This window comes from Rattus norvegicus, chromosome 9 (genome assembly GCF_021556685.1).
Source record: "Rattus norvegicus strain SHRSP/BbbUtx chromosome 9, alternate assembly SHRSP_T2T, whole genome shotgun sequence".
Taxonomy (NCBI): Eukaryota; Metazoa; Chordata; class Mammalia; order Rodentia; family Muridae; genus Rattus; species Rattus norvegicus.
The window spans coordinates 36022302-36034844 of NC_141542.1; the positions used below are offsets into that span (position 1 = coordinate 36022302).

Consider the following 12543-nt stretch of genomic DNA (forward strand, 5'->3'; position numbering starts at 1 on the left):
AAAAGGCCATTCTACCAAAAGTGATCTACAGATTCAATGCAATCCCCATCAAAATACCAATCCACTTCTTCAAAGAGTTAGACAGAACAATTTGCTAATTCATCTGGAATAACAAAAAACCCAGCATAGCTAAAACTATTCTCAACAATAAAAGGACTTCAGGGGGAATCACTATCCCTGAACTCAAGCAGTATTACAGAGCAATAGTGATAAAAAACTGCATGGTTTTGGTACAGAGACAGACAGATAGACCGATGGAGTAGAATTGAAGACCCAGAAATGAACCCACACACCTATGGTCACTTGATTTTTGACAAAGGAGCCAAAACCATCCAATGGAAGAAAGATAGCATTTTCAGCAAATGGTGCTGGTTCAACTGGAGTTCAACATGTAGAAGAATGCAAATCGATCCATGCTTATCACCCTGTACAAAGCTTAAGTCCAAGTGGATCAAGGACCTCCACATCAAACCAGATACATTCAAAGTAATAGAAGAAAAACTAGGGCAGCATCTCGAACACATGGGCACTGGAAAAAATTTCCAGAACAAAACACCAATGGCTCATGCTCTAAGATCAAGAATCGACAAATGGGATCTCATAAAACTGCAAAGCTTCTATAAGGCAAAGGACACTGTGTTTAGGACAAAACAGCAACCAACAGATTGGGAAAAGATCTTTACCAATCCTACAACAGATAGAGGGCTTATATCCAAAATATACAAAGAACTCAAGAAGTTAGACCGCCGGGAGTCAAATAACCCTATTAAAATATGGGGTTCAGAACTAAACAAAGAATTCACAGCTGAGGAATGCCGAATGGCTGAGAAACACCTAAAGAAATGTTCAACATCTTTAGTCATAAGGGAAATGCAAATCAAAACAACCCTGAGATTTCACCTCACACCAGTGAGAATGGCTAAGATCAAAAACTCAGGTGACAACAAATGCTGGCAAGGATGTGGAGTAAGAGGAACACTCCTCCATTGTTGGAGGGATTGCAGATTGGTACAACCATTCTGGAAATCAGTCTGGAGGTTCCTCAGAAAATTGGACATTGAACTACCTGAGGATCCAGCTATACTTCTCTTTGGCATATACCCAAATGATGCCCCAACATATAAAAAAGACACGTGCTCCACTATGTTCATAGCAGTCTTATTTATAATAGCCAGAAGCAGGAAAGAACCCAGATGCCCTTCAACAGAGGAATGGATACAGAAAATGTGGTACATCTACACAATGGAATATTACTCAGCTATCAAAAACAATGCCTTTATGAAATTCATAGACAAATGGTTGGAACTGGAAAATATCATCCTGAGTGATGTAACCCAATCACAGAAAAGCACACATGGTATGCACTCATTGATAAGTGGCTATTAGCCCAAATGCTTGAATTACCCTAGATCCCTAGAACAAATGAAACTCAAGACGGATGAACAAAATGTGAATGCTTCAGTCCTTCTTTAAAAGGGGAACAAGAATACCCTTGGCAGGGAATAGAGAGGCAAAGATTAAAACAGACACAGAAGGAACACCCATTCACAGCCTGCCCCACATATGGCCCATACATATACAGCCACCCAATTAGACAAGATGGATGAAGCAAAGAAATGCAGGCCGACAGGAGCTGGATGTAGATCTCTCCTGAGAGACATAGCCAGAATACCGCAAATAAAGAGACGAATGCCAGCAGCAAACCACTGAACTGACAATAGGACCCCCGTTGAAGGAATCAGAGAAAGAACTAGAAGAGCTTGAAGGGGCTCGCGACACCTTATGAACTACAATGCCATGCAACCAGAGCTTCCAGGGACTAAGCCACTACCTAAATTCTATACATGGACTTACCCTGGACTCTGACCTCATAGGTAGCAATGAATATCCTAGTAAGATCACCAGTGGAAGGGGAAGCCCTTGGTCCTGCTAAGACTGAACCCCAAGTGAACTAGATTGTTGGGGGGAGGGCGGCAATGGGGGGAGGATGGGGAGGGGAACACCTATAAAGAAGGGGAGGGGGAGGGATTAGGGGGATGTTTGCCCGGAAACCAGGAAAGGGAATAACACTCGAAATGTATATAAGAAATACTCAAGTTAATAATAATAATAAAAAAAAAGATTCCTTCAAGTAAATGTCTGAGAATGGTACAGAAGGGTCACATAGAAAACCCTCTCTTAGTGTTTTGTTTTGTTTTGTTTTGTTTTGTTTTGTTTTGTTGAATCTTCATCCTGAATTCCACAATGAATGGATGGCTATTTCTATCAGCACACCTTGTTTTCCTTGTACTTTTGACTGGGGAAAGATGAAATCTCAGTGTAGTTTTGTTTTGCATCTCTATGAAGCTAGTTATCTTGAAACCCCTCTCCCCATGTTTATTAGCCATTCATGTTTCATCTTTTGAGATCTGCTTGTTCATTTCATCATTCCAGTTATTGATAGGGTGAATTGTTTTCTTGCTTTGTTTTTCAGTACTTTTATACAACTCCCTAAAATTGTCTATGTAGAGTGAAACCGTCTAGATGGACATAGGGGAAGAGTGAAAGGGGAGAGAGGAAACACAAGACAAAGTACAGGGTGAAAGGGAGTATAATCAACATATATGCATGTCTAAAATATTTTAATTGAAAAATAATATGTTTTTTTCAGTGAAATATGGAATTATTTTGTTTTCTATGTCTAAGAGAATAATCAGCATTGAATGTTCATCAACATGATTTTTGGAAATATCTGAGACTGGAATAGAGTTAACATCTTTTTATTTATGAGTCTAACTTATACAATAGGGAAAAATCAGATAGGCTGATAACAAAATTTCAATTAAACTACAGATAGTATCACATGACTAATAGGTGTGATTCCAAACCTCTGTATCACATTTGTCACAGCATAGACACTCTCTTTAACAGTTGATGAAATACTAAGTAGATGATTTTTAATCAGGCAATAATAACCATGTCAGTACGTTCCTATTTTTTAGCAAGATGAGTAATTCCTTCTTTACTTGATATCCTCTCTTTGAGTAGTTGGGTTTTCTTATTGTTTTATTTGTTTTCTAACCTGACCTCACAATATCATACTTTATTTCTGAATTCAGAGTTGTAATGTGCACTAGGTGAAGCATCATATATGTCATATATGTCTAGTTACTGTGAAATAAAACGATGATGAGTCCATTTGTCATTGGTGAGATCACCAATGCCATTGTTAATAAATCTGTAATTGATAAGAAGTAGATAGTGAGTACAAATACACAGGAAGGTTATGCTTAGTAAGCAACTCCTGCTGACTCAACTCACCTCATCTGTTCTTCAGTTCCACCAATGCCATTTTTTTTGTCCAACTCAATATTCACATTGCTTCTTTCTCCATTTCTGTGGGAAAGTTCCAGAGTAAAGAACTATGTAAACATAGGTTTAGGGGATTGGAGAGATGGCTCAGTGGTTAAGAGCACTGGTTGTTCTTCCAGAGGTCCTGAGTTCAATTCCCAGCAACCACATGATAGCTCACAACCACCAGTAATTGGATCCAATGCTCTCTTCTGGTGTGTCTGAAGACAGCTACAATCTACTCATATATAAAATAAACCTAGGTTTATATATTTCACTGGAGCAAGGAGCATAAACCATATTTCAGTCTGTTAAGGAATCTATAGTTTCTGTCAACATTACTTATCAAGTTATGTTTATTTAATATTCATTTGGATGTGTTTTGCTTTCAAAACTAAATAGAATCAGTTTTATTTAGTGTCTATTTACTTGTTCTTTTGGTTATTTTGTTATTCTAACTTATAAAGCTTTAAGTGCACCAAAAGTTTATCTGTATTACTAAGTGTCAGCTCTCATCTTAATACAGACTAGGAACATGATAAGATTGCTAATAAAACATCCAATATTCTAGTTCCATTGTGATTTTTGCAATGATCACATTGTTGCCTGTCATTTACATATTAGCAACACCACCAATGTACATCTAACCACTTACTACCTCTTTCCTTTGCTAAAAACCCAGGTCTTACTTTCAGAAATGATTGCTTTGGAAAGGTCCCTGCTCAAGAAGTGTTTTATTTCTTTTCTAACAAATAACAAGAAGGATACTTCTTTTTCACAGAGCCTAAACCTTCCTGTTTACAAAGAATCAGTTACCTTAATCTGCAAAGTGCTGAAATGTGCATTTGTCTATTTTCCTTGGTATCTTTCAGTCTACCCTCATATGGAGATATGCTTTCATTCATTTTAACATTTTTAATTGAAGAATTCAAATAATCATAATATCTTTTGTCATAACTCATTCTTCTACCTGTTAGCAAAATCATGATATCTAAAATGATCAAATATTTCCTAACCTGGTCACTGGCGGTAGCCCAGTATTGTCAGGTCCTTGGGAAAGAACATATTCTTCAACAATGCCATTTAATGAAAAGAACAACCTGAGTGTGTAGGAGGATTAGTAACCTAGTTCTGTTTATTTCTAATCTTTATACTTACTGTTCTTTGATCTTCAGGAATGATGGCTCTCATGTCACGCACAAATATGCAGCAGTTAGCATTTAGTTTTGTGCAGGGACCAACTCTCTTTTCAACATTCATGCACACATGTCTGCATTTGCCTTTCTTGAGAAAGCAAAAAAGGGTGTCTTTCATTTCAGCTTTTACTGTGAAAACAATAACACATCACAGAAATCATTGTATAATTTTGCATACCGCAGATACCTGAATTTGGAATTAATCAATTGTTGATGTGAAAATAAATGTAACATCTATCTATTGTGGTAGGACTTTTAGAATTCATTTTTTCCTATTTTGCTTGGGGTAATAACTGGGTGATTTTTGGTTTCATTGTCAGTATCTCTATAATTATTACTCATAACTGAATCTACTATGTGTTCATACTTGTATTACATTAAAGTTATAAAATAGACCTTGCAAGATCTAGAGTGGCTTTGAGATGGACAGAAAAATTTTTTATGGCACTCTTCCTCTTTGCTTTGCATTGTTAAATCAGATTTATTGATGTAATTTGACACACAAAGACATGTCCTTATTACATATACAATTAGATGAGTATTGACACTCATGAAAATATTCATGGCATTAACACCTAAACTATCTGTCTATCTGTCTGTCTTTTTGTCTGTTTGTCTCTATTTGCATCTACCCCTATGTCCGCCTGCCCATCCATCTATCCATCCATCCATCTCTCTCTTTATATATTTGTTCATGTATCTGTCTGTCCACCCATCCAACCACCCATCTACCCACCCACGTACACACCCACATACACACCCACTCACACACACACACACACATATATATACATATATATATATAATCATTTGCTACATGATGTCTTAAGCATATTTTTCTTCCAATTTCAAATTAATTATATCATTTAAATATCTTTCTCTTTCAATACAACATAGGAAAATTAGTTAACAGACATTAAGTTACCATATAATATAAATATCATCAGACTTAAATTTTATAGAAAATGAAAATGCCCAATATATTTTGAGGTAAGGTGGGATCTTTGAACACTTATAAAGATCTACATACTGTCTAGGTACAATGGGTTGTAAGGAATATAAACATCATCATGCAAGGAACATCACAAAAAGAAAGTTAAATAATCAGTATTTTTTCGTTTTCTATATTCAGATTCTTTTGAAAAGTACTCAAACTTGCAGGATGCCAGCTGATACCAATTGATAAACTAATCTGACTCATGAGAACGAGGGTACTATTTTACCATTTTAGACTATGATTCTGTTTTTATTGGATATTTTATTTATTTACATTTCAAATGTTATCCTCTTTCCTAATTTCCCCTCTGCAAAACCTGTATCCTATCCCCTCACTCCCTGCTTCTATGAGGGTGTTCTACTACCCACCTTCCCACCCCTACCTCACCACCCTAGCATTCCCCTACATTGGGGAATTGAGCCTTGACAGGACCAAGGGCCTCTCCTCCCATTGATGCCTGACAAGACCATCCTTTGCTACATGTGTGACTGGAGTCATAGTTGGTAGTTTAGTCCTGGGGAGTTCTGAGGTTCTTATTGATTGATATTGTTGTTCTTCCTTTGTGGTTCAATCCTTCTTAGAGGGGAGAACAAAATACTCAGAGGAAATAGAGGGTTGGAGGTACTTGAGAAAAATAGAGGAAGGGAAGGGAAAAGGGGGGAGGATCAGATATAGGATGGGACACAGATGATATACAGAGGGTCAGAAATTGAACTGAGGTATGTAGCAATGGGGGATAGGGAACTGGGAGTAGCCACCAGACAATGCCAGATATCAGGAAAGTAAGAGGCTCCCAAGACTCAAAGGGTATGATTAACTAAAAAGCCCCAAAAGGGGGGAGGGAGAACCTGTGGAAACCATATCCAGAGGTTAGGCAAGGCCCCCAGTTAAGAGATGGGTCCACTCACTCATCTCCGAATTTTAACCCAGAATTGCTCCTGTTTAAAGGAAATGTGGGGGCAAAATACAGAGTAGACAGTGAAGGAAAGGTCTTCCAGAAACTGTCCTACCTGGGGATTCATCCCATATACAAACACCAAATCTAGACACTATTGTAGATGCCAAGAAGTGCTTGCTCTCAAGAACCTAATATAGCTGTCTCCTAAGAGGCTTTGCCAGAGGCTTACTGATACAGATGTGAATGCTTGCATTCGACTATTGGACTAAGCACAGGAATCCCAATGGAAGGGTTAGGGAAAGAACTGAAGGAGCTGAAGGTGTTTGCAACCCCATAGGTAGATTTTGATTCTTTTTTTTTTAAGCCGTTCTCATTGACTGGTAAGCTCTCAAAATAAAATCATGAAAAAATAATGGGAAATTATCAGATATCAACAAGGAAGGTATATGAACAGTATCTGTCCCCTTTCCTCTAAGATAATTCACATCCAGGCAAGGTAGAAATGATGGTTCTTATAATTAAATATTCTTATTTTCTTTTTTCAACGAACTTAGGTTAATAACAATAACTCCTTTACTTTGGGAAGGAAACAATTTGGGGAAAAATTAAATTCATATAGATAGATAGATATAGATGTGGATGGAATTATGTTGTATATATATATATATATATATATATATATGATGAAACTCAGGACCTTATACTTATAGCTTCCTAACTCATCTATATCATTATCCTATAGCAATTTTTATCATAGATATATTAAAGCACAGCATAATACTGCTCTACTGCATAAATTAATGATGTTTGTTATTTATATCATCTAGAGAGATACTATTTATTGACTTTGATGCCAAGGGGAAAAGACATTATTTCACTAGATTAAAAAAAAAGCATCTTTAAATTACACTGTCCTACATGAGGGTGTGAGGAATATATATTGCCTGAGTTGGAATCTACAAATAACAGAAGATGACAGCTGTCAAGCATCAGTATGAGAAAAAGAAGAGCATTATTTAAGTGGGAATTCTAAATTAGCATTATTTCACTAGTAACAAAAATAACAAATAGCTTCTCTCTAGATAGCAACTACTGTTCCACATTAAAATTCATTTTCATGCACAAGAAAGAATTGCAAATTCCTCAACGTTTAGATAAAACTATTCATGCACATACAAATGTCTCTGAGGGTTTTAAAAATCTTGAAAATGTCATGAAGAACTTCACAAATATTTTTTTTCCAAAGCAGTGGCATAAGAGACACATGTAAATCATGCCAGTGTAAGTGGAGTTAATATTTTATTATACAAACATGGCTGTGCTAAATGCCAATGTGCATTCTGAAACTGGCCGTGATTTCTGGAAGAAACAAGGAATAACACATGAGAGGAGTTTGGGGTGGGGGGATGGAAAATGATGTTATTTTAATTTGATAGTTTCTCTTAAACTTAAGGAGATGTAATATACTTTTAATAATTACCATTTAAGATGTTAAATGTGCATTATAAACATTCAAACTATACAAATAATTTTTGTTTTTCGTTTTCGTTTTTGTTTTTGTTTTAATATGTGGTTTTGCTATCATGCCCATAAGGATATTGACCTCAGGTGCTCAAATGATACTTCTTTCTCAGACTATTTAAGTAGTTAGAATTATAGGTGTATCCCTCTTCTTCTGACTTCAGAACACATTATCTTCTGTGTAAAATAGATAACCCCGTGGGGATTTTTCATCTATTAAAACTGGACCAGTTGATACAATGCTTAGTTTGCTTTATGCTGTTCTGGAATGGACTCAAAGGTCAAAATCAAAGTGCTCAAAGACTCCTTGTGTGCCTGCTGAGGTAGCTTCCTTCTTTAAAAAAAAAAAATCAGTAGAAGTAATTGTGGTATTTTTGCATAAGCAAGAAAAATAGTTGTCCTATCTTAAGTAGTCTGAAATGTGTAAAGACTGTCTGTTCACTGTTCTCCATAAAAATGTTTCCTGTCAATGCTAATCTAAAGTCAGAAATTATTGGGATAGAAAGAAGAGTACATCATCCAAGTCCACGATGCTTAGAATAGTAAATTTGTCTTCCATTTCCCCTGCAGTAGGCAAAAAAGAAGACATTCTTTCCATAAAAGGAGATGTTATCTGCTTTCAATACTTAATATAATTTGAAAATAATCATATCAAGTTAAAATTCCTTACTATTTAACCTCACTTACTTTATACATGTTACATATTTACGTATAATTAATCTTTATATAAATGATTTCTAGACTCATTAATATACTTAACTTATAGATGAATTAAATAAACAAATGAACAAGTATAAATAGCAGACACAGCAGAAATCAAATCTGAATTTAGATATTAGTAACTTCAAAGAATATACTCATTTTACTTATGTTTAATTTTGTTTTTCACAATCATTTAATCAAAACTATATATTTTTCGTTTCCCACAGCAATATGACTCACTAAAACAAGGCCACAAATCCTTTATTCATGATACACTCTGGGGGACTCTAAGTAACTACTACCTTGGCTACTAAATCTCTTCCTTGCCCCAAGCCGACATCTGATAAGATTTTCCTCTCCTGAAACATTCATCTTCCCAATGAATCATCCCATTTTACCTGTCTTCAACAGGTCGAGAAAGCAAAACAAAAGAAAAAGAACAGGCAGCTTCATATTGATGAGTAGTTCACAACAGACGTCCCAGAGTCTTTATATGAGAGAAAGATGGGCAATTTTTGTCTTTTCTGTCTCTCCCTGCAGTGGTAAGAATTCAGTCATTCATGTTTATCAAGTTACTGATCTGTTTATCTGTGCCTGGGGCAAAAAGGCCGGACATTCCTTTGCTTTCATCTTAAGAACATAAAAGTATTGTTATTGTCAGCTGATGGTTTTGTTTCTATGTAACTATTTTTTTTTTAAGAAAGGCAAATGTCCTTGGTGACATCCTTTGGTATGTCCTGGGGGATATAGACATAACTAAATCTTTGCTTTTTTTTCCCTTCTGCTTCTTAAACAACTGTGTATAGTATAAATCAACTGCAAAGTTTACAAAGTCAAAAGAATCTGTCAATTTTTTTATCCCAATTTACTAGTCAAGAGGCCTTAACCAGTCCTTAAATATATGATATTACTGAAAATCCTCATTACGGTAGCTGAAATAAATCATTCTTTGCTGACAGTCTGTGCCATATACAATGTGGATTTCAGTGGCAGTGAAGTTAAGAGAATTATCTAATGAAGTTTCTCTCTTCTCACAGAGCCCCTCCAAGATCTATGTGATATAATTATAAGATGTTACATACCAATACTGACAAGTTGTATGTCACGCTAATAAGAAAACTAATTACACAAATTCTCTGTAATATGCTGTTGCTAGGTATTGTGTATTAATGGAGTACCAGCAACAGATCTAAGTTCCCTTTTTCTTTGCTCTGTTTTGGCTACCCTGGTTTTAAGGATCAGGATATGGTAGGGATATTAGAAATGAATCTCACAGGCTTTTTTTTATTAACTTGAGTATTTCTTATATACATTTCGAGTGTTATTCCCTTTCCCGGTATCCGGGCAAACATCCCCCTCCCCCCTCCCCTTCCTTATGGGTGTTCCCCTCCCAACCCTCCCCCCATAGCCGTCACAGGCTTTTTTAAAACAGTTAAAATTAATTAAATTAGCCCAATTCCTAAACACCAAATTCTTCACTTAGTGGGAATGATAAAAGTAGTAATAAAAAATTAAAATGTTATGAACTTAATTATGCTTAATTGCTAGACACTGCAATCTGAAATGTTGGAAGATTATTCAATGGTGATTTGATGGGAAACAAATTCCTAGAGCCATTTTTTTTAATGGATTTGTAAAAACGGGATTGAGGAGCTATGAGATATTCTGAGCTATCTTTATTCTGTAGCATACTATAAAAAGAGATCAAATACTTGATGATTAACTCAAAGCACAGGTAAATAGACTCTGATTAAAGCAGCTACCAGTCCAAAGAGTTTTGTTAATGTTTGGTGTTCTGGATCAGGTCTAGTACTTTGAAGACAATTTCTAAACTTTATCACAACAGCTGTTATGAAGGCCACCCATGCCTTCGTAGGCAATCCAAAAACAAAGACAAGAAAAAATCAGCATGGAAATATGAAAAGTTCTCTTTGTCTGGCCATATGTTTCAAGACGATTTTCTCAGAACTAGTTCCTAGCACTTTGGAAAGGTACTGATACTAAGTTAGTCTTCATCAATTAATTTGTCTAGAGTTCATCATTATTTCTAAGGAATGGAGGTTAATTATTTTTAAATTAACATTTAAATAATTTATTATGTTCATTTAACATTGCTCTGAATGCTGTATATTTTAATTTATTTATTCTGTATAGCATCAAATGCAAAGGTGCTTTAATCATTTCTTGTTTATATACATATTGGAAACCAGCTGTTAGGATACCAAGTAATATTCCAGTTTCCACATGAGAGCTGACCCAATCCCACAGCTCTCTGTACCCAAGTAACATGGGGAAAAGAGCTGGACTCTCAGAAGTGCAGGTAATTCTGAGAGCTCAGGGGAGACCACCACCTCTGCTCACATTTCTCGGTCAGAAGAATACCGCCTGGAGTCCTCTGGACACAGGAACCTAGGAGCAGTCAGGGACAGGATCCTTCTGGTCTCTGTCTGGATCAGAGCTGAAAACTACTGTCCAGGGGCACTGTCACAGCTGATAGCAGAGGTAAGGCCACCACTTGTGCTTGGAGGGACCCACCTGGAGGCTTGAGGACACAAGAAACCAGGAGAAGTCTGGGACAAGATCCTTGCTCCCAGAGCTGAGCGAGTCCCACAGCTCTCTGTGCCAAAATCCCATGGTGAAGAGAGCTGGACTCTCAAAAGTACAGATAATCCTGAGAGCTCACAGGAGGCCATCACTTCTGCAAATATTCCTGACCCAAGAGGAACCCACCTGGAACCCCCGGGACACAGGAACCTGGGAGCAGTCTGCGACAGGATCCTTCTGGTTTCCACCTGCGCTCAGAGCTGACATTGTGACAGGTGATCTGTACCTAGATCCAGCTGGGAGAAAGCCTGTCTCCAGGATTGCTGACACAAAGGGTTGAGCCACTGTCAGTGACAGCAGGACCAGTTAACACCACAGACAACCAGAAGGCAAGAAGTAAACACAAGGACCTAAGCAACAGAAACTAAGACTACTTGGCATCATCAGAGTTCAGTTCTCCCACCAAAACAAATACTGGAGATCCCAACACACTAAAAAAAGAAAGATTTGTATTTAAAAATCACATCTCATAATGATGATAGAGGATTTTAAAAAGGACATTAATAACTCCTTTAAAATAATACAGGACAACACAGGTAAATATGTGGAAGCACTTAAAGAGGAAATAAAAATTCCTTAAAGAATTACAGAAAAACATAACCAAATAGGTGAAAGAATTGAACAAAACTATCCAGGATCTAAAAATGGAAAGAGAAAAGGTAAAGAAATCACAAAGGGAGATAATACTGGGGATAAAAAACCTAAGAAAGAGATGAGGAGTCATAGACACACGCACCACCAACAGAATACAAGAGATAGAAGAGAGAATCTAAGAGGAAGAAGATAACATAGAAAACATTGACACAACACTCAAAGAAAATGTAAACCATAAAAAGCTCCTATCCCAAACATCCAGGAAATCCAGGACACAATGAGAAGATCAAATCTAAGGATAGTAGGTAGAGAAGAGAGCAAAGATTCCCAACTTAAAGGACCAGTAAATATCTTCAACAATATTATAGAAGAAAACTTCCCTATCCTAAAGAAAGAGATGCCCATAAACCTACAAGATGCCTACAGAACTCCAAATAGATTGGACCAGAAAAGAAATTCCTCCAAACGCACAAAAAAGAAAGGAAGGAAGGAAGGAAGGAAGGAAGGAAGGAAGGAAGGAAGGAAGAACTAACAAAGTAGATACGTAAAAAGGACACAGCATTTTGCTGCATACAGGAAACACACCTAAGTGACAAAGTTAGACACTATCTAAGAGTAAAAAGCTGGGAAACAATTTTCCAAGTAAGTGATCCCAGAAAACTGGAGTAGCCATTCAAATATCTAATAAAATAGACTTTTAA

The 12543-nt window shown here is 36.6% G+C and overlaps 1 protein-coding gene across 1 annotated transcript; it reads right to left on the bottom strand.

Annotated features, from left to right (window-relative positions):
* Positions 1 to 4455: 4455 nt before the first annotated feature.
* On the bottom strand, positions 4456 to 9097 carry Defb49 (defensin beta 49). The gene is made up of 2 exons (NM_001037527.2): positions 9043 to 9097; positions 4456 to 4655 (listed from the first exon to the last, which is right to left on the bottom strand). Exons 1-2 carry the CDS (start codon positions 9095 to 9097, stop codon positions 4456 to 4458), a joined length of 255 nt encoding a protein of 84 aa, NP_001032616.1.
* Between the last annotated feature and the right edge of the window lie 3446 nt (positions 9098 to 12543).